This window comes from Trichechus manatus, unplaced genomic scaffold (genome assembly GCF_000243295.1).
Source record: "Trichechus manatus latirostris isolate Lorelei unplaced genomic scaffold, TriManLat1.0 scaffold00028, whole genome shotgun sequence".
Taxonomy (NCBI): domain Eukaryota; kingdom Metazoa; phylum Chordata; class Mammalia; order Sirenia; family Trichechidae; genus Trichechus; species Trichechus manatus.
Window position 1 is genome coordinate 2535879 of NW_004443964.1, and position 25944 is coordinate 2561822.

The 25944-nt window shown below is 45.5% G+C and overlaps 1 protein-coding gene across 1 annotated transcript in view; it reads right to left on the reverse strand.

Moving 5' to 3' along the window:
• Positions 1-6: 6 nt before the first annotated feature.
• Positions 7-25944, reverse strand: part of RNF213 (ring finger protein 213) — a 117423-nt gene continuing 91485 nt past the window's right edge. Inside the window, 27 exon segments of the mRNA XM_023729165.1 lie at positions 7-1702; positions 3264-3442; positions 3531-3620; positions 4091-4285; positions 4864-4941; positions 6034-6235; positions 6480-6660; positions 7117-7200; positions 7478-7610; positions 8952-9203; positions 9804-9895; positions 11362-11542; positions 12150-12309; positions 13407-13501; positions 14762-14796; positions 15998-16079; positions 16395-16634; positions 17065-17175; positions 17977-18099; positions 18907-19097; positions 19346-19559; positions 20135-20246; positions 22052-22151; positions 22271-22440; positions 23221-23403; positions 23518-23618; positions 25493-25932. Of these exon segments, the coding sequence (XP_023584933.1) occupies positions 1561-1702; positions 3264-3442; positions 3531-3620; positions 4091-4285; positions 4864-4941; positions 6034-6235; positions 6480-6660; positions 7117-7200; positions 7478-7610; positions 8952-9203; positions 9804-9895; positions 11362-11542; positions 12150-12309; positions 13407-13501; positions 14762-14796; positions 15998-16079; positions 16395-16634; positions 17065-17175; positions 17977-18099; positions 18907-19097; positions 19346-19559; positions 20135-20246; positions 22052-22151; positions 22271-22440; positions 23221-23403; positions 23518-23618; positions 25493-25932 (4166 nt within the window). The 3' untranslated portion in view covers positions 7-1560.

The window sequence follows — 25944 nt, forward strand, 5'->3', positions numbered from 1 at the left end:
GCAGATGTCTGTGGGAGGATGGCCTTTGCATATTCTCGAATGATAAACTACCATAGATTATTACATGCAAGTGGACACTATCAAATGAGTTACAACCTTGGGTCTCGACCACTGTATACCCTTCATCAAGTACCGTGAAGAGAATATCAAAATAATACAGAGAGCAATACAGCAATGCAGCTTCCTCCAGTGGGGCTTAAGATACCCTTGGTCGCATTCTCTGTAAGCATTTTGTGTTTTTGTAGCTCTCACCCTAGGAGCCCAGTTTCAAGTTGATTAAGTCATTAGCTCATTCAGAATATATATTAAGGCCACTAACTTGTAAACAGCTGCTGTCTTAGTATGAGTGCAGTTGGGTGCTGAGCTATCTCGGAAGGAGTTAGTCCAGAGAGTTCTTAAGTAACAGAGTAGATCTGGAAACACAGACAGACCCTGAACTTGAGGAAAGCAGCAGAAATCCGGGCTAGCTGAACTACTCCCTTTCCCCATTTTCAGAAACTAAACTGGTTTTGTACCCTCTCTGAGTCTCAGTTGTTGTGCCTTCACTGAGACTGAAAGAAAGGACTAGATATTCCTGTACTCAGGGAAATATTAGACCACATGAAGTCTGTGTGTTTATTTGGCGTAATGCTAGACAATCAGAAATTGCCCACAGACATGCCGGAACCACACGTTTCACCCAAGTTACATTAATAAACTTTCATTTACAATTTCAAAATATTAGAATTGGAAGGAACTTTGGCCATGAGTCCAGTCCCTCATTTTATAGATGAGGAGACTGAGGCCCAGAGTGTCCCTGACTCCTTGTCCGGTGCTCTTCACAATAAAAGCATCTTGGCTCTTACCCTTTGAAATCTGGCAGCGACTCCTTGTGGGGTCTGGGTCAGATTTTGGTAGTTTGGCTTAAGGCACTCACAAAACACCCTGACATTTCTTCTATGTGGAGAAGACAAAGAAAGAGTCTGGGACTTTGCCACATCTTGTTCAAACCCAGAAATATCTGTACAACACTCAGAATCTAGGGGAGAGAAGAAAGCCAGATTCTCTTCTGTGAGTGCAGAGGAAACTAGAAAAAAATAAAAGCCAAAAATTAATCACCCTGTTTTTTTCCCCTCGCTCTGACTATGTAGTAGTCTGAGGAAGGAGGAACCTGGTGGCTGGGTATGTGCCAGTTCAGAGGCCAGCAGGGCCATTACGCTGTGTTAAGATGAGAAGCTACTTTTTTTGGTTTCTCTTGGAATGTAAAGGATGGTGCTTTGTTTCCAAAACCACGTAATCTTCAATCCTTACCTCCCAATGAATAGTATTCATAACATGATGAGAAAGTTTTGGAACATACACGTGATCCTGAAACAGGTTGGCTCTCAAAAAGCTGTAAGCTCACACAGCACATCTTGGTCTTGAATTTATGCGATGGCGAGAACTTTCCTTCTAAGGACTCACAAAGGCAACCGACAGTCTGTGATGGAATCCATTCCATGGCTGAGGGAGAAGAGAAGGGCCTTCTCGCCCCAAGTCTCATCCAAAGGCAGTGCTGAGGAGCTGCTCCTATCTCATGTATCAGCCCTGTTTCAGCCTAGCTGCCGTGTTCCACACAGGGACGCAACTGGAGAGCAGGATCTCTTCCGGGAACTGAGATTCCATTTCGGGAGGCACATCACTCTCTTTAGTTTCCATGTAACTTACCAGAGTGTCTCTCAGGCTGAAAAACCAAGGAACAAGAGACAACATGTAAAATAGGCTCCCAAAACACAAGAAGACCAATCAGTTGCCACTTTTTGCAGTCGTCAACAGAACCAAAGTGCTCCTTAAGACCAGAAATATTGAGGGTTAGTTTAAGGATGTGCAACTATTGAGTTACTGAACTGGACCTAGAATCCTGGAGTCAAGGCTTTTCATACATAACAGCTACTTCCCAGGGTGCAGTATACAGACACTCCAGAACTCCGTGGTGCTGACACCGATAATGGCCCAGTCAATGATTTTAAGCACTCGAGTGATGTTATCTGCTTATTTACAGAGGTGTATAAAAAATAAGGAGTCCCCTGGTGGTGCAAATGGTTAACACACTCGGCTGCTAACCCAAAGGTTGGAGGTTTGAGTCCACCCAGGGGCACCTCGGAAGAAAGTCCTGGCGATCTATTTCTGAAAAAGAGCCATTGAAAATCCTGTGGAGCATAGTTCTACTCTGACACACACAGGGTCGCCATGAGTTGAATTTCACTCTACAGCAACTGGTTATGAACAACAAAGCCTCCCAATTCCAAAAAAGCTTATATTCCATTTCACGTTTTATATTAATAAAGACTGTAAATCCTCTAGGAAAGGAATCTGTTTTCTACACTAAAAGTCCACGGTACTAAAGCCTCGTTGAGTAATTTCCAGGAATATAAGTGGACCTCGGGATATACGCCACATACCATACTGGAGAAAATAGCACGTATGAGATGTATTGGTGAGAAAAACTGGAGTTTGACCATCTATTTAGAAAAAGTACAGTGAGGTTAAATCGTTACTTCATCTTGTACAAAAAAGTAAGTTGGTTAACAAGATAAATGTACACTATAAAACTAGAAAAGCATAATAAAAACGTGGGAGGCTATTTTATAACCTTGTGATAAGGAAGAATCTTAATAGGTATGTATATTTTCTTCTGGAAGCTTTATAGGGAAATTCTGTCAGATTTGACTGTATAAAAGTAAAGATTGAGATTTAGCATTTGTAACACATAACTGCTAAAAGATAAATTCTGTACAAAGAATTCTTACAAATCATTAAGAATAAGATAAACAGCCCAAAGGAAAAATAACCAAAGGCTATCAAGAAGTAATTCAGAAGAAGATATACGAATGACTCATAAATATAAAAATATGCTGAGCCTCGCTAGTAAATCAGGAAATACAAAGGAAAACAAGGATGTACCATTTTTCGACCCATGGGATTGACAAAAATGTAAACGATGGATAATATCCTCATAACTATTTACACATTGGTGTAGCTTTTTCTATCGAATTTAAAATGCACCTGTCTTTGACATAGTAAGTCCACTCGTGGAAATGAGAATATATGACTTTTGTAATCATTAAAAACTCCAAACCCAATAGAGATTAAAACCAAAAACGCCAGCCCTAAGGTGCCCTGGCGGAACAGCAGGAAGCGAAGTCTTGCGGTAAGTTGAGAACCATTTTCGTATCCGTGGAAGATCACAGGGGAGACAGCAGAACATTCTGTGTACGCCTGCGCAGTAGGTTTGAAGGCCTTACCTCCACGCAGGGTTGAAGTTCACCTCCTGGTGGGGGCTCTTTAGCTTCAAGATCATCATTTCGTGCAGCTCCAGCAAGAAGGTATCTAGGTCAGTCTGATTCAGGAAAGTGCTGAGGAGTTTCGCATCTTCTGGGCTGAGATCCACTTTGTACTCGGAACTGATTTCCCTAAACGGATCCTAAAATGAAATATGAACGAGCAAGAATTGAAGCAGGGGAGCAGAGCCGCTCCATGCAGGCCAGGCGGAGGGAGAGAGGGCAACTTACTTTTCCCAGTCGCAGCAGCTGTTCACACTTACGCGCAGAGAGGAACCGCCACAGGGCGATGATGTGCTTTAACTGACATCTGTTTAAGGCCTGAAAGAGGAGCAGAATTCCTGAGAAGGGCTCATCCCCGTGGGGATGGTCTGACTGCTCTTCCACACGGTATCTTTTCCGCTTTCTGCTCTGCACTGTTGCCATCTCCCTCGTGAAGCCATCTCTACTCCAGGCCGCTAGTTCACTTGCATCCGCTTTCCAACTCCCCTGAAAAGTCCTCCCGCTCCTGTAGCCTCTCAGAGTCCTTAAGCATCTGCAGTTTGCAGCTGGCTCGTGTCCTCAGTCTCGTCTGGGGCGCGCTGTCTAGATCGTTAGCATTTTGAGCGCATCTCTGTCTACCTTCCATAGTGCATTCTGTCTAATGTGAACCGACTGGGCGAGGGGTTGTTCTTGACCCCCCGCCTTCTCAGGATGTCTAGACTGATGTTCTCTAAATGATGGTATTCCTAGTAGGAAGTGGAGACACTGCGGCGGGGGACAGTGCAGACTCCCTTTGACGAAAGACCCACCTTTAAAACAGGACTAGTCTGGTCATCCATTCGCAGGGTGTCTTGGATGTACACATTCAAGGGCATGTCTGGGTCACCACCAGCTGTGCTCAGAAAGCCCAAGGTGACTTCTATGACCGACAGAGCTTCACAGGCATCACTGAAGGACTGCAGCTGTCCACTGAGGGCACTGAGGGTCGCGTAGGGGAGGGCGTGCTGGGGAAGCAAAAGCAGGATGGGTTTCTGGTTTATTGCTACCTAGTAAAAGAGCTTCCCTTCTTCACTGTTCAGAGCCACCAGTTGGGACAAAGGCCTCAACAACAATAATAACAGTTAACACTTCTTGCTTACTGAGTGTCCAGCCGTAGTGCACATGTTTTGCAGAAATAGATATGAACCCATTCAATCCTCACAATGACCCCATGAGTTCCTATCCATCTGTCTGCCTACCTGCCTATTATCTATCTGTCTGTCTGTCCGTCTGTCTAGAGCGTGGGAGAGCATGCGTGCAGGAAAAGTTCTCTGGTCCTTTTTACATCAGCACGCATGGTTGTGACTAAAAACTACCACCACCAGACTTAATCTGTTTATACTTAACAACAAATGTTTGTAGATTTGATGTCCTGTTTGCCCGTTGGAAAGAGCACTGGGCTAGGGGCACTTAGGCAAGTCACTGGAGCTCTTTGGGGCTCACAGCGCGTGCCTGGGGTGAGGTTGGAGCAGCTTTAATATGGATGAAAGCACTCTGACAGACAAAAAGCACCATGCAACTGATGAGGCTTTATTCTGCCCACCTGTGACATCTTGTTCTTGATGTCCATAAAGAGCCGTTCGTAGTTCCAGTCGTGTCTGTACACCAGAGTGGGTATTCCCTAAAATGGGAAAGAAACATTGTTTTGGAAATTAATTCTATTGTGGAGGTTTTCACAGATGGCAAATGGAACTCAGTTGTAGCACCATACCATTCAGGGTAGTACCATGGACTGTCTACCCCACAATCCATGGAAAGAACAACACAACAAGGAACCAGCCTGCCACAGTGGCCAGGCAGGTACTGGCAGGTGGAATACTGTGGCCCCGAGGACCACAAAAGTTCCAGGTATAAAGAGGTTCAGGGGACAGCTCACTCAGCATCCACTGAAACACAACCGCACCAAGACCGAGAGCAAGGCAGCGACTCCGCTGTACAACAGGGCCATCAGAATGAATGAAGCCAGCCTCGGGCTCCCACAATTCACAGTGCAATTGCGGGCAGTCAGGGAGATGACACCCACGTACGTTATATTTGTCCAGGGCCTGAAGGCACAAGCACAATCCGGGTAAAAGAACAGCTGAGAAAGGCAGGGTATGTCGGAGGGAAGCATGAGCCCTGGGTGAAATCAGACAACCCGCTGAGGGGATAGGGCAGTGGCTGTAGGTGGGCTGCCTAGAGGCTGGGGAAAGGCTACCAGCCTTTTGTGAAGCAGGCTCGGGGCGTGGATGCTGTCCTGCAGCAGTGGATGGATGAAAATAAGGGCTGAAGGAACCAGAGGCAGGGAGTCCAGTTAGGAGCCAGTGCAAGGGACACACCTGAGGGCAGAGGGTTGGAACTAAAGCAGTGGTTGTGGTGATTCAGACCCTGCAGTACCTGATGGCAGGTTGTGTGGAGGCGAAAGGAAAGGTGGAAAAGATGGCTGTGAGGGTTTTCTTGGGTAGTTGGTGGTGCCATTCACTATGGTAGAAAAATGTGGACGACGAGTCCAGTATGATTTATATACCCCAGTATACCTCTGGGGACTGAGGTGCAGGTGCTGATGTAGAAGAAGGCTCAGGAGAGCCGTCCGGCCAGTGATACAGATGTGAGTGGTAGCCGTGGAACTGTGGGTGTGAATAAGATGACCTGGAAGATCACCCTGGATAACTACCTCATGGTGCTGGCTGCACAAGCCACACTATGCGGACACACCAGCAGGGGCCAGCCGTACCTTGAGCATAAGCCTGGGCTTGCCCTGGAGGAGTCGGCTGGTGATCTGCCGCTGGATCTTCTCCAGGTCAAACTCCTGCAGGGCTTCTCCACCTTGCTCTACTTTGTACTGGCAGTTGGAGAGAAGCAGGGGCATCAAGTCCTGCTCTACTTCGTAACTGATGACATGCAGGTCGGTGACCTCAGAGGTATCGACGGAGTAGCTGAGGGACATAAAGACACAGCAGTCAGGGTCCCAGGCAGTGCACACCTGCCTTAGTGCTGTAGGTTACCCGGAGTCAGTTCTTAGTTGATGTTCTGGATACACGAATCTGGGGACACTGGGGAGCCAGCTGCAGGGGTGTTCCTTAGAGAAGGGCTGAAGTTTGGCTCATGTCTGCCCTAGTGGACCTAGGGACCAGAGAAATGAGTTCCTGGGCTGGATTTCCTATTCACTTGTGCACTCACCTGTTATTTTTCTGGGAGAATTTTTCCACCATGTAGACCATTTCGTTGTGGAGTGTAATCAAGTAGCTGACTAAGGCGGTGGAACAGAGGCCCCGTCCCCGGCGACGTGGCAGGATGACCTCAAAGTCAGCATCCAGATCTAAGTCAGTGCTGCAGTAGTCCTTTGGAAGCTTGATTTCACCTTGAAACAACAGGGTTATTCTTAAGCAGAGAAGCGTCCAGCTCCACACTGCTTCTTTCACATCAAGGCGAAGGAGCCCCATCACAGCAAGTAGATGAGGAATGCAGAAGTCACCTCTACTAAACACAGCCGGGAACCAGGATCAATCTTACCGTCTGCCTCCCATCTCTCTTTGATATGCTGACAGGTTTTCAAATGCTCTCAGCTTCTTTATGACCCCATATTTATTGATATAAGTTTATATGTATTTATATGGAGGACTAAGGGGTCATTCTACCTGATAGGTTATTTCACTTATCCCAGTCATCCCCATCAAAAGGCGCATAGATCTGGCATTGACCTGAACGTAGCATAGGCCTGTGATACCAGGGACAGGCCGAGTTCGGCTGAAGAGAAAGTCCTTCCAGAACCGTCTTCCTGTCATGTTACGTGTTACAGGGGAAATACGACACTTACCGTTGGTCTCAAGTGATCTCCTCAGCTTGTTCCACGTTGATAGAAAGATAGTGATTCTGTTGCGAAACCACTGCTTCAACCCATCTGAGCAAAAACAACACTTTTTAAGACCCGCGATGCGCCAGTCTAGGCCGCACCGGCGCAATGGCGCGCCCTTTGGATAGACCCGGGTTTGCGTCTTCAGGCATCCACCCACACGTTTGCAGTGCTGATTTAACGCTACAGCGGAGTTTGAGGAGCGAGAGAGAGGGAGGTGCTGTTTCTTCTTTTGCCTCATGCTAAATCTTAGGGCGCAGAGCACCCGTGGCTACCCACCCTGGTTGGAGGGCCATCTTAAGCCAGCCAACATGGAGAGTCATACCTGAATTGTGACTATCAATAAAACTCCTGAGGGATTGGAATTCAACTTCTGAAGCATTCTGGAATCGCTTCACTAGGTTCCTTTGCAGGGCCAAAATCTCAGGCAAGAACTTCACCAGTCTCAATTCTGCTTCCTGGGGAAGGGAAGACCACACAGTGACATTTCTTTATGTACCTCGAAAATGTTAGCGGGGAAACATACTTCGGGGCTGGCTCAGGAGTTGTATTGGCAGTCAATCTGGTCAGTGTGCGTTTTGACATGATGACACATCCCAGAGCATGGAAATGGGGCAAAGGTCATACTGTCCTTCGGCAAATATCTGCTGACTGCTGGCAAAGTGTGAGACACTGCTCTGCACTCAGGGATAGAGCAGTGGAGCAAAGCTGAGTTCCTGCCCTCATGGAGTATACACATCAATGTGATTGCCAAATGCGGATTCAGCTGGGTATGGAGAGAAGCTGCTAAAAGCAAAAAGACCAAGAAATTATGCAGTGGTGGCTGGTATTGTTCCTGGATGTGGTTTTGAAGACCTAAGATCTAAGCTTCTTCAATTAAATGAAACTATACACAGTGGAGAGAAATCACAGTATTAATATGAAGCCCTTCCTGCTGTGAATGGTCAATTTCTTTAACTGGTCAGCAGAAATTTCTGAATCATCCTAATTCTTTCTAGGTGGCAAATACTGGTCCACGGAGAGAAATAATTAAAGATATATTGTAGAAACTAAAAAATCAAACGGATGAACATTCGAAACAGTATTTCTAGTTCTAACAGATGGGGCCAGTACATTTTACTGTCCCCCACCCCCAGCCCTGCCACTGCCAACACACACTCACTCATGCTGTCTTCAGTCTAAGCCTAGATAGCTTAAGAACAGGGAAGACGTTTTGTTTGTTTGATTTGGGCTAGGCATTCTTGACTCCCGTTTGTTTCGTTCAACAGGCACTAGTTGATGACCAGCCGTTCCAGGCACTGGGGGGTGCAAGATGAATACACACAGTCAGAGAAGATTCTTAAGCTCTTGTTTCCGCTGAGGGATCAGGGAGGTACCCTCCCGGCCCTCACGTTCTTTATGTTGTTGTTGTTAGTTGCTGTCGCGTTGGCTCTGACCTTACGTTTAACAGAACGAAACGTTGCCTGGTCCAGTGCCATCTTCATGATCATTGGTATGTTTGAGTTCATTGTTGCGGCTGTTGTCAGCTGCCTTCTATCCTAGGCTGTTAGTGATTCCAACTGTGTGTATATTTCAGCTGTGACTTTATCCTTCAGAGTATCTGTACAGTTTGATGCCTATGAAGATCTCTACTCTATTCCGGAGTTATCTCCTACAGATACTCTATTTCAATCGAAGCACTGAAGAGGTCTGTTAGATGTTCTGTGTTTAGGAACGACACTAAACAAGAGCCTGGGGCCTTCCGGTCTGCAGGGGAGATCTGCACGAAAACGCAGGCTCACACAGTCAGCTAGACTTACCTTCTGTAGGAACTTCTGGAGGATGGGCACTGTTTCTCTGCCGTTTTTCTGCTCCACTATGTGCTGGAGGTGCTCCACTGTGATTCTTTTTCTGCAGCTCCAAATCTTAGAGCAGTGAACCACACTCTTCTGGGGCAGGTGGCACAGGAAGGTTGCCGGGTCACCGTAAATGATTTTGGCCACAGGGTCGGAGCTGATACGTTCATCTTGGCTGATTAGAGTGTTGACGGTCAGGAGAGTTTTATCTAGATGCTAGATGAAGAACACGATATACAATTCTGGAAGTGAGATGCTACCGTAAACAGACTGGGATGCCTACTGACTTTACCGGCTTATTGAGGAGTCTGTCGTTCTAGCGCTTAATCTAGTATTTACTTGTATTCACTTTTATTGTAATTCAAATGTTCCTTGTTGGTAGGTTTGTGTCTCCCCAAATACAGTGACACTCAGAGACTTGTATTTTATTCCCATTTTTTATTACTGACTTGTATTTACTGATGGGCTTAGTTACTCTCAGTAGTGTTCTTATCTGAGGAGTTATTAATCTCTAATTATCAATGCATTTGTGGTGAGTATCCACAGGAGAGTTAGTTCTCCACCTCTTACTCTCACTCTTCTGCCGTAAAAAGTAATGGAGAGAGAACCGTCACCTGTGGTGATTCCTCGACCTGAGTCACCTACCGCTCAGGAGGGAAAAGAACGGGTAGAGCAAGATGAGTGACTCTAGACGGAGAACAGCCAAATCCATGGCTTTGGCAGCACTTCCGGAGGGCACAGTGGGCAAAGAGAGCTCAGTGGGTGCCCAGGAAAGCAGCCTCCCCTTTCTGAAGCAGAGTAGCCATCATCACTCACCTCCAGTTCAGATAAAATAATCTTTTCGACGACCTTTTCCCAGTCGTTTCTCCTCTCTTTGGTTGACAGTCTTGCATCAAAATTGAGAAGCCCTACGAAGAAAAGCAACATGTGTCGGTTACTCAAGGGAACACTAAATAAGTGTGACATTGAAATAACGCTCCTTTTTGGAGGGGTGGGTGTTCTTCTCAATTAACCTAAGTATTTTTAAAATGGTTTCTGCTGCTACCGCCAACCTGAACAAAATGACAGAAAGGGCAAGAGTTAGAATTTGAAGCCCAGGGCATAATGGTGGCCAGTGCTACCATCCGCCCATCACAGCTGCCGCCGCCTGAGCTGCCAGCCAGATGTGTGGCCTTGTGACACTTGTGCAGTTGCAGAGTGCTGCACACACTGCCGGCACCCTTCGAGGACTCGGGCACTTGGTCCGTAGGATCCTGGGTGAGCTCACCTAGTTTGAAGTCACACCAGATGAGAGGCTAAAGGTAAAATCAGGTTTTGCTAAATGGAAAAGATAGAATGAAGCTGGTTTCTGGCAAAGAAGCAGTTGAAGTAGGAATGGATTTTCTTGTCATGTGGCAGGACTTTTTTATTGCTATTAGTATTATTATTATTTTAAATAACATTGTCATCACAAGGCACTTCGAAATGAAGGATCTGCAGATAAGCAAAAAGAAGATCATCCTTCATTCAATCACTAAGAGATAACCGTTTTACTGGGTTGTCTTACAGACCTTTTCTTTCTGTGTGGATTTTAATTTTTAATATAGAAAAATCAGCTTAGTGATCACAATATTTTGTAGCCTGCTCTTTTCCTACAACAAATCATGAAGGCTAAACATATTAGGTCAGTCTACAATATTTTTAGGGAACGTAGACGCTATCCCCAAACACAGGACAGACTTATGAAGACAAGTTCCCAAGTGATTATCAGTCATTTATTTCCTTGATGGTGATTGATTCCTTGACACACATCACCTGTTTTGGATGCCATATGTTCCCAGTGTTTTTTAGCTTCCAGTGAATCAGCCCCGACTCATGGCCACCCGGGGAGCACAACAGGATTGGACCGTTGTGATCCATAGGGGTTTCCTAGTCTTAGTCTGGAAGCTCAGCTGAAACCTATTCAACATCATAGCAACACACAAGCTTCCACTGACAGAAGGGTGGTGGCTGGGCATGGGGTGCACTGGCCAGGAATTGAACCCGGCTTTCCTGCATGGAAGGCGAGAATTCTGCTCTGAACCACCCATGTTCCCAATACAGTAGGTAAATTACCTGCAGGGCTGACTTTGGAAACTGATAAGTGTCCCCATATTTAACACCCTTTGGAAACCTCCCTGAGTGCTGCAGGGCTCAGCCAGGCGTGTAAGTAAACGGAAACAACAGAGAGCTGCTTCCATTCTCTGGCAAGGGGGCTCTTCCTGCTTCCCCACTGGTGTGTCACCTTCCACACACCATCATTTTATTTTAGTCGGGATTCTCAGAGCAAACCTGGTTTCTTTGCAGTTGTGCAAAAAGATCCCCACCCACATACCCCTTTGCCCCACTTCCTTACTCTGGTCAGAGTGGGAATCCTGTGCTCTGAGGAGGCTGCACAGGATCAGGTGCACCACGTTGGCGGTCTCGTCGGCACTCTTGCCCAGGGTCTTTGTTAACTGCTCTAAGTCTCTCTGGATGTGCCGGTGGAGAAATGTTTCTGGATCCCCCACTGGAGGCTTAATGATGTTTCTCAGAGCCTGGGGGAGCAATGAGACACATGGTAGAGAAGATCTTGTTGGTAGATGAGACGGCAAGTTCATCGTCAGGACTGAATCAAGAGGATGGTCTCTAAAGTGACGTTCACAGAGTGATCTAAGTGATTCAGTACCAAAGGCAAAAGGCAGGCCCGAGAGTGGAAGAAACAAACACCATCTGAAAATGACTGGCTTTTATAGCATCAGAGTGAAGTGAGAACCCTCAAACCCCGTACTCTTTACTCTGATGGTTAGTATTAACTCGGGTAATGCAGTGTGTCTCTCTTCTCTAGAGCTACCAGGCAGACCGGGTAAAATCATGATTATATTAGCCACTCTACTCCCAGGTGTGGGCCTAAGACATAGAGTTGTTCGTTTAAAATGGACCGTATATAACCTGATGAGTAGTTCCCCCTTATCTTCGTATACCTCAGCGTGAAAAATGAGGATATGTAAATTTTATATTACTTTGTGGATTAGGTAACAATGATTTAGTCAAAATTCACGGGAGGCAGCAAGGCCATTTTGGACAAAAGGGCTCACTCTGAGAAAGCTAGAGCTGGTCGTTACTGTGGTGAATACATACGTCGTTGGCAGGGCCACACTATACCTGGGGACTTGTGGCAGCTCCCAAAAGCATAGCCAAATGAGTGAGTAACCGGATGAGAATGAAGACCACGGGGGGCAGCGCTCGGTCAGATACCACCATCACATCTCTGGCTACAGGGTTTCCCAGCACGTGGCCAGTCTGAGTTCTGTCTGTGTCATTTCTGGGAAGGACAAGGGAAGACAGGATGACGACTGACGATGATCATTTCTTCCCAGAGCTAGGGGCGCTTCAGATTCTTAGGACTTGGACACTAGGTTCACAGTTTTTGAAGAAAACCATGTTAAACTACTTCTTACTCTACTAAGTCCAGACCACTTTACCTCAGAGTCTTTTTCTTTATAGACGCACTCGCCTTTTTGACTGACCAAAAGCCCTCGGCACTGTGAGTGTATAGTGGCTCAGTCACGTGGCTGTTTGTGCTGATCCCTGGGCAGTGTCAGGATGGGGGTCTGGATCTGCCGCTTCCACTGGATCATTGTGGGGAGGAGAGCAGGCGGGCTAAGGGAAGCTCGAGCTGGGGACAGCAGACATCAGCATGGGGACATGCGTACATTGTTCCTTTTTTTCTAAATCAAATGACTTCCCTGGTCATCTGTGTCACACCCAGGTGGGAGACCGAGTATGATAGGTATGTTCAATTGCAAAAATATTGGAATGTTAGGACATTGTGGTAGTTTATGGAGAGAATGGGTTAGAATATTTTAAACTGTGACTGCACCAGAATAAGCCAGAGTGCTTGAAGCCCATAGACAGGTCCCACCTCTGAACTTCAGGAGCATCCTCTCATAAGCCAGTGTGTGATCATGAGATCATATTTTTATCTGGATTCTGAAATCTGGCATTTAATAAGATTGGCTATGTCTCCTTCACTTTCCTGGAAACAGGAGAAAGCTAAGAGAGTTTGCAAATGCAAAAGGTTTAGCTTAGACAAATGCCCAGCTTTTGGTCTTCCAGACTTAAATGTCCCCCTGAATTAGGTCACCTGTTTATGTCAAGCGTATGTCTATAGGGGGCATGCCCAAGGCCCAAATGGAAGGCACGGAAGTATTAAAGTGGAATCTGCTGTGAGTTTAGGAGCCCAATTACCACTGACAGACCAAACACTGCATTGCTCTGTGACCACAGTGACTTTGGTGTTGGTATCAAATGCAGCATAGTCCTCGTGTACTGTGCTGTCTATCAGTTTATCAGCTGAAATAGAAACAGCCCAGGAGACCGTGGTTTGACTACTTAGAAAGGAAATTCAATCGTACATACTCAATACGACGAAAGCCATCGCGAGGTTTGTGATCAACACCTCCAACTGGAGCACCACAGTCAAGACAGCAGCTCTGTTCCATTGGCATGCCGCACTGGGATAAAAGCAAATGTGATTCAAGCTCAGTTTTGGAGCGAGCATCATTTTATGCACAAATCCGTCCTGCCGATGAACACGTACTTCCCATCGGAGGGAGTGAGTGCCACCAGGTTTTCCTATTCCAGCTTATATGTATTTCAGATAAGACTGGAGGGGCCATGGGGACAGGGCTGATACTCTATGCAAACACCTTTCCCCATTGCTCTACCTGTCACACTAGTCTCTAGTGCTTCATTCTCTAATACCAGTAATACTACAATAGCTTCCAAACTGATTTCCTTAACTCCACTGGGACAATTTTATTAAAAAGAAAAAAAAATATATCCAACTATATGATTTATTGCTTCCAAAGGCTCATTTTTCCAAACTCTATACCTGACTCACAGCCTATTACAGACCAAACCAATCATAGCCTCGTAGACCACTGGATTTCAGAGCTGGTCGGAGGATCCTTTTTCAGTCTTCTCATTTCAGAAACAAAGTGAATGAAACTCAGAAAGATGAGGTGTCTTCATATCCCTTTTTTCTCCAGTTTTGTATTTACTTTATCCTGTAACTTGGCTTCCACTCGCTGCCGTAGCGTGTTGCTGAGCAAGTACAGATACACTGAATGAAGGGCCCTGGGTGAGATGCTTAGAGATTCAGAAGCGAATAATCAACTCTTCTTTCCCCATGGGGCTAACAGTGTGGGAGTCTCTCATTCTGTCCTTTAGTATCTGGCCCCTATCTGCTCTCTGGGTGAGTGATGACACCTGTGGTCTCGTCGGCACTTTGCTTTTCTGAGTGGACCCGTGTCACCAATCCCACAATGCAGTGGCAAGAAAGCATGGCTAGCGGTGGTTCTCAGCCAGCGGCAGTTCTGTCCCTAGGGAACCTCTGGCAATGTCTGGAGACGTTTTTGGTTGTCACACTTGACGGAGGACAGGGGTGCTACCAGCATCTAGTGCTAAACATTCCACAATGCGCAGGACAGAATGAAGATTATCACAATAAAGAATTATCTAGTCCAAATGCTCATCATGCTGATTGAGAAACCCTGGGCTGATCTAATGGCACCCCCAAACCTTTCCTTCTGCTGACACCTTAGCACCCCTTAGATGTTTGGTTGGAATGTCTGGACAGCCCTCAGAACGAGTCTGTGTTCTCTCGGCAGGTCTAGGCCCTCATGATCCGCTTCTCCACGCTCCCTCTCCCCAGACCCAGCAGAGCCCACGTTTGGCAGCCCCTGAACCCTTCCCCAAACACCCAGACTCACCTCTCCTACAGAGCACGGATGGCCATTGGGACATGCTGTTAGAAGAACCACAGGGTACAGGTTAGCTGGGGAGGTTTCACTAATGACCAGGTTTAAAAGGGAAAGCTAACTCTTTCGTCTCTGGCCCGAACTGAAGCTTAATGTATGGGGGACGTCCTGAGCATGTTACCAGAAATCTTAAACTACTTTTTTTAGCTTGGTTATTAGCTGTTTGACACATAGTGGGAGCTCAGTAAATGTATATTGTTAGTGAAAAATGGCTCCGAGTTTAATTTTACCAAACAAAGAGAAATTAGATTAGAGGCGCATACCAGGGGTTACTTCTGGAAAGGCAATATTTTATTCTTTTCTATTGTCTTTGAATTTTTATCAACAGTATGTTTTCTACGAGAATTATCTATGTGAGATCAAATTGACAACAGCAACTCAAAGGTTTGATGGGAAACCTAGGGGCCAGTGAGTTGAAGATAATGGTGATGGAATAATTTGGAAAAGGTTAGTGAGAATAACAGCACAACTGGAAGAATGTAATTGATGTTACTGAATTGTACATGTAGAAATTTCTGAAATGGTGTATCTTTGGCTGTATTTTCACCAAAAAAAAAAAAAGGTCCTCCAAGGTCGAGAAGGGAGAGTGTTGACATGTTGTGGGGTTGTTAACCAATGTCATAAAACAATATGTGTACTGACTGTTTAATGAGAAATTATTTGTTCCGTAAACCTTCACCTAAAGTCCAATAGAAAAAAAAGTTAAAGAAAAGAGTATTTTTTTTAACAACTTTTAAAGCTAGTTAAAAAAGATTATTTACTCAAGGTAAGAGCAAAATTCAGATGATGTCATGGGTGATTTTATTGTGTCTCCCAGCTGTATACTGCAGAAGAGCTATCTTTGGGGTCACAACTTGGTCGTCTTGTGCTCTGGCCCTTGAATGAGCATCCTGTGGAGTTCCCAGCCCCTCCCAAATGGTATACCACAGGGACCAGAAGTGTGTCCTGAGGTCTTCTTTCCTCATGATTAAGAAAAGAAGTGCTTTACATCGTCTGCCGTCAGCAGAGTGCCAGTCCCTTCAAGCCATTCGTGTTCTGTACAGGTGCTAACGGCAGAAGAAGTCAGGTGCTTTTGGACCTTCAAGCATAAACCGTGTGGATCTGAGGTCTAAATCAGTGCTTTACGGGGCATGACACTGCCCTCAGCTGAGAGGGGAGTGGAATTCCGTCTCAGACACCAACACTTACTGTACCAGCGCACTCCTTCCAGACCCCTCCAGCTCCTAGCTTGCACCAGCAAGTCTTCAGGCATGGTTGGAAGGAAAGCATTCTGGGAAAACAAAGCAAAACAGCAGTGCTAGATTTAGCTGAGTGAGCTGGTTGATTGGCTGATGTTCAGCAAGAGGCCTAGAATAAGGAAATGAACTTCTGGTTTTCTTTCGTCCTACCCTCCAAAGCTATCTACTGAGAAAATGTAGCAGCCTGTCACTGTGGACTAATAGGTCAAATGAGACGACAGAGGCAGAAGAGAATCTAGAAGATAAAAGAGGTCCAGTTGTCTCCAAATCTACAGGCGCAGTCTCTCAAGTGACAAACTATCGCAGTTTTTACCATAAAGCCAACATAACCCACACCCCAGTCTTACCGCCATGTTGGCTGGGGAGAAGGCCAAGTTCCTCAGGGGTTCCAAGACTTTGCTCTGCCCACAGAGAAGGACAGCTGCAGCATGAACAGCCATCTCTGTCACCGTTGCTTCAAGGCCCCCGTCACTGGGACCTGTCCTCAGCAATGGCAGAGTGTTGTCCACCAGGGATGTCGCAAAAAGTCTGATTTCAGGAGAAAGGGTCTTGGTTTCTTCAATGAATCTGTTCACAGCCTCACGTTGCTGACAGGAAAAATGTTTTTTATATTAAACTATATCAAAGAAGAATATTATGAGAATTCAAAGTTTTGCTCATAGCTAGCCATACATTTTGATATACACCAAATTGCAAGGTAAATATAGTTAAATGATCCCCTATTTGAGGGGAAATTTTTCAGAGAAGAGAATTTTCATATACAATCACAGCTACCACATACCTAAATGCTAATTGTGATATTCTATTTTGGTCAACATCATCTTATATTCTTGACTTCAGTTTTAATTGTAATTCTAAAAGCTTAGAAAACAGTTTCTTCACCTCGCATAATTGGAAACCCCGCATCCTAGATAAAAAATCATAGGAAAATGTGTATTTGTGGCTTTTACTTTTATCCAAAATGTCCCTCTAGATAATGAGACTGTGACCACACAAGCCCTGAATGTTGATGCTCACCTCTGGCTTAGGGTGGAGGCTTACATTATGGGATCTGTACAAAACAGTGACCTCTCGGAAGAGTGCCAACAGTAAGTGGACTGCCTGTTGAGTTTTAGGGTCCCTGCAGGCCTGAGAAAGCAAAGACAGTTAAGTGAGAATTTACAAAGTCATACAGGTCTACCTAAGGGTCAGAGTCCCGTGTGATCTGTATATGAATATGGAATGTGGATCAACCCTCAAACCACGGAGAAGGTGAAGAAGCCTTTCCCAAGGCCCTGGGCTCCTGGGACCCTGTGCTTCAGGACCATCTGACAAACAGTTTATGGACTACAAGGTTCATAAAATAGTCTCACATTAAACTCACAGCTTATTTATCACGTGACTTACGACACAAGTAGCAGAGATCACCCAGTGCCCTCTGACTAATTCCCTAGTCGTATAAATTTTTCCTGGGCAGGGATAAGATTGTCTGTTTCCTCTTTTCCCAGCACCTTGCCAGGAACAACAGGGCCTCAGAAGGAAGCAAGACTTGAATGCTTTAAAGATTAGATTCTAAAAGCCTTGCATCTAACACACAATAAGCATGTATGCGCGGATTATGAATTTATGTAGGACCGGAGGAAGTGATTTTTCATCAGGGTCTCGCAGGAAGTACTGGGCCTGTACAAATCAGAAAGGAGCTGCTGCTGGCCTTGGCAAATCTGTCAGCCCAGCTCAACTGTTGTTGCTGCCCTGTTTCAGCAACTAGTTCATGAGCACCGTCCAGTGCGATCATGGAGGCCACGGGCACATGACTTCCCACACAGCGTGCTAGTCTGCGGGGCTCCTCAGTAGTCCATCACCACTGCACTGTTGGACAGAAACAAGGAGACATGTGGGCCCTGAGTGGGGGCCGTTTGGTGCCAGAGAGAAGCCTGGAGCCCGCCCTACCTCCAGGGTGGCCGTGATGCCCTTGGACTTGCACTCGAGGACCGCTTTGCCCACTGCATCACGAAGAGCCTTGTATGCTTGGCCGTATACCAGGAATCGGTCCAGCTGACCTGGATGGTCCTTCTGCAACCCCAGGAACGTGGTTAATCAGGGTGGGGAGGGTGGGGAGAATGTTTTGCAAACCATGGTCTCTATAGGTAAAGAAGCCGGGTAATGGTGAGGTGTAAAGTGAGGCTGAGCTGGGAGCCCCTGTCCAGCACAGGCCTAACAGTCAAGTACTATCTTTGGGAAGAGCTCCCTCCACAGTAAGAGGCAGAGGGATAAGGGGGTAAAAACCTCAGGGAAGGGACTGCTGCTCTTGTAGCTGCTTTCTTCCTCTACTGAAAGCATAGTGCAGAAGGCCAGGACGGAATATCCGGAGTCAGTAAAATGCCAGGGTTTCTACTGCTGCTTTTGTAGCCCCAGGACAGTGAGCATTTGTTAATTTCGGAGCTCTGGAGAAGGACTGCGGAGAGGCCCTGAGCCAAGCTTACTGCAGCTCTTTCATCCTTAGCTCCTATTCCTTCCTGTCTCTGCCTGCTGAAGGCAGAAAGAACAGATCCTGCTAGTGAATCGCTTTTAATCTGATGAAAGCAAAGGCCGCAGAAACGTTCTCTTACTTTCCCTGTGTCACACTCAATCAGAAGTGAGACGTCAGTAAGCTTTACAGTTAGATGAGGAAACCTGAAGCCCTGGCACACTCACAGGCACGCACACACACCTCTTCCCTGCAGCAGGCAGGCTAAACATTCTCACCAGCTGGCTCAAATGAGCTGAAGCACAGAGGACCAGAGCCCTCCTGTTTCCTTAGTGGCCATGGGAGACAGTAAGGGCGGGAAGCAGGGGAGGAGCTGCAGGGCCAGCGTCTGGGCAGTGGGTGTGTGGCAGTACCTGCTGTGCAATGACTTCCATGGGGAACACCCACTGGGCCGGGTGGCCCTGTTTGGCGAGGCTCTGCACAAACTCCATCGTGTGCTGGCTCGTCAGCTTCCTCACCAAGTACACGCGGAACCAGTCGTTCTTGGTTTGGGTGCAGAAGTGCTCAACTTGCTGCAGGTAGCCCTGCTTTTCCTCAGCCATCTCTGGAGAGTTCAATGAGAAGGTGGGTGAGTGCAGGTGGCTAAGAATACGTACCAGTCAATGGTCCTGGACACAAAGCTGGTAAAGAGTGTGGGGTCTACTCCTTAGGGTTCACAGCAAAAAACAATCCAGAAGAAAGAGGACTTAGGAAGGACCAATACAATTTTAGAACCAGTTTCCCATACTTCTGAATTTCTGAATAGCGGCGTTGCTTGGCCAGACGTGGAGCAAGGTAGCGAAGAAGACTTGCCTGAGTTGGTGTGAGCCTCGAAGAGGAAGTCGGAAGCCCTGTCGAGACAGAGGCGGACCCGAGCCATCTCCTGAAGGTATTCAATAGAAGCCTCCTTAGCCTGCTCTGGGCCTCGTCTCTGTGGTGAGTAAGTCCTCAGGAAATGCCCTTCCTCTCGTAGGTAGTTCAATTCCTCATTTTCGGAGCAAGCACTAATTTTCTCACGTATTGAATCCTAAGGAACGAAGAGTGAGAAAGAAGAGGATGTTATTCTTTTTAATAGCCAAGTCCCCAGCCTTCTAAGATTGCCACAGCGTGACTGTGGAGAGTAATGGAAGGATAAGATCTGCATTGTTGCAGGTCTGGGTGTGATGTTTTCCAATCATGGAAAACTAACATTCCTTCTTTTTCAGGGGCAACAAAGAGGGCGAAAGAAGGACTACAAGGAAAATATTTTGTATAATTTCATTGTTTTCATATGCATTGTAGAAATTTTGGAAATAACCAAAATACGAAGAGAAGAAAAATAAAAAGTATTTCTAGTCTCACCATCCAGAGACCCCCGTGTCCCCTGTGGTGGTGTGCTCTTCTAGGCTGTGTTTTGTGTGCGTGTGCACATACAGGGCAGTCTACACAACTGCTGAGGGCAAAAGCAGTGTCTTTGAAACTTTTCTTTTCCCACATGGAACAAAGTGTCTGTTAATTTTACTGATTAAATGACATTGTGCACATCTTCGTAAACACTTCCCATTGCATAAACCATGCGGTTCAGATAGTTCGCAAAAGCAATGCAGGGAAGTGATAGCTTACCTCCAGGCAGTTGATGAAGAGTGTGTACACTTCAGTTTTATCTTCACTGAGGAATGCTTTCTTTTCTAACATGGACAAGTAATCCTGAATATAATCTTTTACTTCATGGAAGCTGTGGAAGGAGAAATGTTACACCTGGTTATCTCAGACCTAGAGACTCATTATAAAAGCAAACAAACACCTGTAAATCTGTATGTCTCTGTACCTAATTTTATGGAAACCAGTTTAGCACAGTATTGGAGGAATATAAAATTCCATATTTTAGATCAGCTGTTCTCAAACTTTTTCATCTCAAGACCCCTCTACAGTCTTAAAAAGTGTTGAGAACCCCGACGAGCTTTTGTTTATGTCGGCTGTATCTATTGATATTTATAGTGTTAGAAATTAAAACAGAAATTTCAAAAATATTTATCAACTCGTTAGTAATAACAATAGTAATCCCATTGCATGTTAATATACATAACATTATTTTTAATAAAAAATATTTTCCATAACAAAAATTAGTGAAAAGAGTGGCTTTGTTTTACATTCCTGTAAATACCCTTAAGACCTGGCTTAATGAAAGTTCGTGGGACTTTCATCTCTGCTTCTGCTTCCAGTCAGTGCTGATATATTTAACTATGTGAAGAAAATCTGGCCATACACGGTTATGTAGTTAGGAAAGGGACAATTAACTTCCCACAACGTTAAATAGTCTTTTTAGATAATTGTGGCTCTTCTTCATTGATACTACACCAAAACTCAATAAATGGTAATTTGTAAAGATTACTTTCAATGTGAAATCTAAAACTATATTAATGTACTTTTCATCGTCTGTTGCACTGTGAAAAATCAATGCATTTTTTTTTGGACCCATATATGATCTTGTGACATCAGACACTGGTCATTTGGAAACTACCGATTGACAAAGTTACGCAGATCTTCCAAATGTTGACATGTTCTTATTCTACAATATATGTTAAAACTCACATCCGTTAATATCACCACTGATCTCATCAAAAAGTCTTTTAGGTACTGGAAAGCTGACAAGCTCAAGGTGATAGATACAAGTTTTACAAAATTTTAATTTTCACTTAAAAGCTTAAATTTTATTATTAGCAACAAACACCTTTAGTTGTCTTCCTTGAGTTACAGGCTTCTTTGAACAGATTATTTCATAACTGATAGAAAAAAAAGCAAAATGAAATGTCCATAGACAAAGATGCAGCAGATCCACATACAAATCTAATCTCTTCTGAGTCTGCTTTAAGACATGAAAGTTGGAAATAGTTGTTTCTGTAAGAACTTCTATTACAGTATTTTGATTTTGCCAGCACTTCAAAGTATATGGCATCAGGTCAGAATTAAGGCTGAGTATACCGAGGATATTCTGAAAGAAGCCTTATAAATACAGATAAGCTTTCTAAGAATTTTCTAAAATGTAATAATTTGACAAGACCATTGAGCTTTAGCACCTGCTCATAGAGGCTTCTCTCTCCACTCAGAATCAGAGAAATTCAAGAGTTGAAACAGAACTTAAAGAGCATTGAGAAAATTGAGGGTGAGGGAGATTCTAAGTTACTATTCTAACGTCACAAAACTAGGTCATTGTAGAACTAAGATCAGAATCCCAGATTCCTGACTCATGGGCTCCTGCACATTTCAGAACATCATGGTCCTTTCCCAGTTGTCTGTTTTCTTCTTTGCTAAGTATGTGCTGTGGCTTTGCCAAACACATTTGCCTGTCTGTGAAAACGAAAACACACAACCAATATAGATGAATGCACAGGTGGTCTCGCCGAAAAGGCTTCTCAAAATTATGAACTAGCTACTAGTCGTGAAAAGAAAACTTGGCAGCAAAGAGAAAGCCGTGATGGGGGGAGCAGGGGAAGAGTCCACAGCTTTCTAGAAGCAATTCTTAAAGCGAGTTGCTCTTACCTGTACTTCAACAGCAGTTTCAGTACCACTGAGCGGATGACAGGAGTCTTATCCACCACATCATCAAATGGAGAGAGAGATTTTGTGTGTTCACGGTGTCCTTAAACCAGAAAAAAGAAGGTAGCTCAGTGTCCATCAGACATGCAAAGATGAGGTGAAGAAGAACCAAGTTTTTAGGTCTGTAACAAGTTTTAGGTCTATAAGAAGAAAGCAACTTACTTTGGGGGGCCTCTCTCAAGAGCTCCTTTTGTACAAAGAGTAAAGACAGCAGAACCTCGATGACATCCCTCTGAGGTGGAGTGCTATCTTTGAAGCACATGGTGGAAACCAGGTCTACAAAGAAACTGTTGCACATCTGCCGGAATTGGGCGTGTTTCTCTGTGGCATCCCTTAGGATTGGTGGAAAAACACAGTCAAAAGACTTGTAGAATTTTCTCCAAAGTCCCTCCATACAGAAAATTTGGGATTTGGGTGGCATTTTGTTTGTACATGAAAAGATGCAAGTAGCTCTTTACATTGGTTAGAGCTGGTCTTCAAAACTGCCGCAGACACGATTTAGGGTCATCTCCTTCCAGGAACACTTTGATCACTTGCACCAGGCAGCAATACCCTTAATATTCCAAAAGTATGTCAGAGAACCCATCCACTAGGCTTGCCTTGTGCTCCACTTCCAGGAGGCATCAGAGGGGAGGAGAAGGGAAGGAAAACCAAGCATTTACAGAGCAGGGGCAGGGACTGGTAAGCCCACGGAGCCCCAGCTAATGTAACCACCTGCTTCCAAAAGCATTTAGCCAGACAGGAGCTGGTTCTGCCCTCAGGCCACAGAACGGGACTGGCATTCATGCATCAAGAGGTTGAGTGTATAGGCATAAACCAGTTGCATCTAAATTTATTGGGTCTTTCGTGATGGCTTTAGTTACTTTATAACTTTCTGCTTAATTTCTTCTGATTTTGCTGTCTCTCAAATCTGTACCAGGCACATGTCTCAGTCAGAGAATAATTTTGAGATGCTAGATGTTTAGAGAGATATATGTAAGTGATAGCCTCTTAGGATAGCTCTCAGAAGTCAGGTTTTCTACTTGGAGAAGGTTAATAGAGTTTATATTTCTGGATACTGTAATTTTAAAAAGAAAAAAAGGAGGAAGCTTTTTAGGAGAAAAGGTTTTTACCTGTGCTCTTGGGAAACAGTCAGAGAGAAGTTGTCTGGCAAGTCAGTCATACAAAAGGGGCATCTCATCTGCCCTGGGATGAGGCAGGTTTTGATGCAAGCGTGGCAATATACGTGGTCACAGGGCAGGCAGACAGGATCCTGGGCATCTCCCTGGCAAATGGGGCACGGCCGAACTCCAAACCTAGAAGCCAAGAAGGGTGGGGATACATCCTAAGGCAGAGAAGTTGGCCATGAGAAGCTAAAAATACAGACAGATCAGAATTCTCCTTTATGGATTCCGAGCCAGAGACCTTACCTGGTGAAGGTCCTGCTGGCCTGGTCCTTACATTCACGGAGAATAGTCATCACGGCCACAAAAGGCCTGCGGGTCTTGACGTCAGAGTTATCTTGCAGACACTGAATGGGAAAGGCAGCAAGGAGGAATCTAATTAGCAGTGAAGAAGGGCAGAGGTTGGCCAGGTGAGGCCAGTTTCCCTAAGAAAACAAACACAACATCCATTCTGCCAGCTGGCTGAGACGGGACGGCTAGGACTGGGCTTTAGGTCGCAGGGTAAGGCCTTTCTTGTGTTTGCTTGCTTGCTTTGACCAGTTTCTTTAACTCTGAATGCCTTTTGCTTTGTGACTATGCTGTTTTTTTGGGAGAAGGACTAAATTCTCAACTTCTGATTTTTTCCCTTCTCATTCTTGTTCTTTTAAGGTCCCTCCCTGCCCCACATTTCGAGATATTAGAATGTTTGCTTTAGATCATTTTTTAAAGAACCAAAACATTACAGATACGGTCAGAACTCCATGTATCCCCCTTTCTGATGGCATTTCCCTCCCTCCCCTCCCCCGAAACAAACCAAACCCGTTGCCATCGAGTCAATCCGGTTGCTGTGTCTCCCCTCCCCAGAGATCTATATTCCTAAATTTCTACTTTCATGATATACATATGCTTGCATAAACAGTGTGTTACTCTTTGCGTGTTTTTAAACTTTATATTAATGATGTTGCTCTGTAACAGGCTTCTGCAGCTTGCCTTTTTCACTGAGGCATGTGGTTTCCTATAACTCACCTCTACTCCTACATGGCACCCACCAGTGGATATACCAGTTAGTGGGATTTAAAACTTTTTCAAGTTTTTGCAGTTACAAACCATTCTGTACCCAACATTCTGGTGTGTGTCTCCTCAAGTACAGTTTCACTAGGGTATAGATTTAAAAGTGGAAGCACTGTTTTTAGGAAATGCACATCTTCAGCGTACAGGATAGCAAGTTTAATGGGTAGGTTTCTGGAATTTTGTGGTTCCGCATGATGTTTGCTATAGGTGTTTTTAGATTATGTATACCCTTGGGCAGTATCAGCTTATGGAATGGTCCCTTCTACTGCTAGTTGGCCAATAGTGTTTTATTTTTCAGATTATGAATGAGGGTTGCATTTTATTGAATGCTTTTTCTGTACCTTTTGAAATCACTCAGAGTTTATCCTTTAATCTCTCGTGTACCTGATGATGGTGTGTGTGTCTGTGTGTGTTTAATACCCTGATACATTTGATTTATTCATACTTTATGACTTTTTTCATTTTTGGTAATGAGAAATATCAGTCTGTAATTTTCTCTTCCTGTTTTATCCTTGACTGGGCTAAAGAAGAAATGAACTGAGTAACTAGCAGGGGCTCTCGTGGGAAGTTCATGGGTTGCAAACAAAGAGAGACCAGCTTTTGCTGAGAGAGGTCAGTGGTGGGAAGCATGGTTACACAGATGGTGGCTTTTTCTTCCAGGCCACTGTCCTGTCCCCTCACGAGCTTTATAAGGGTGTCAAGGGGCAGAGGCATGGTGGCTTCCTGCTCCCTTGGTTCCGTCAACAGCACTGTGCTCTTGAAGTCCAAGACCCTGGTGACATTCTCTGGCCTCCCTGTCTCCTAACCACGGCGGTGGTGACAGTTCCAGGGAGTCACTCTCGGAGGCTGGGTGGGGCCCGCTCCTCCTCCCCACTGCCCCCAGAAGTGGCTTTGCAAGCCTCTTCTTCCCAGCATGAATCCCTTTGTGCCCACAGTTACTAGAGGAGACCCTAGTCCTGCGACCTAACCCTAAGTGACACCCTCTGATTAGCACCCAGAGAGAGCGTGTAATTAAACACTTAATATTTCACGGCCTCCGTGATGAAATCACTTTGCTTTGCACTTCCAGATAAACTTGTCAGCGAGCTGAGAGGGAGCCTGCTAGCCTGCAGACAGAGGTCAGGTTAGGCTCCACACTCCTCATTTTGGAAAGAGGCAAATCAGTGCTCACCTTGTTGAGGGAGGCGGCATAGTTAGTCACCAGCTCCCGCAGCTCAGGGATCTGACTCTGGGTCCCCAGGAGCACGTGCTCCACGAAGAGGGCAACGGAAAAAATCCGACTCCACTGGGTTCTGTCGAAAGAGGGGCGTCACTCTCTCACTTCTGGGGACAGAGCCTGAGAGGTATGGAGGAGGAAGGAGAGCAGCCGGGCCAGGTGTTCAAAGAAAGAACTGCACCCAAGGTTAAGTGCAGGCGGTGGGAGAGAGGACCTGCCCCTGGCCTGGAAGACGCGACGCCCTCTCTCCTCTTCCCCTGGGACGTGCGGCCGCACACACTGAGAGTCACACACCCTGTGCTTCACCCAGGCTGCCCCCTGCCCGCCGCTGTAGTCCTGCTGCAGTCCTCTGCCTGGTAGGTCTGCCCCGGCCCCAAGAGCGAGGCTCAGATTATCTCCCGGGAAAG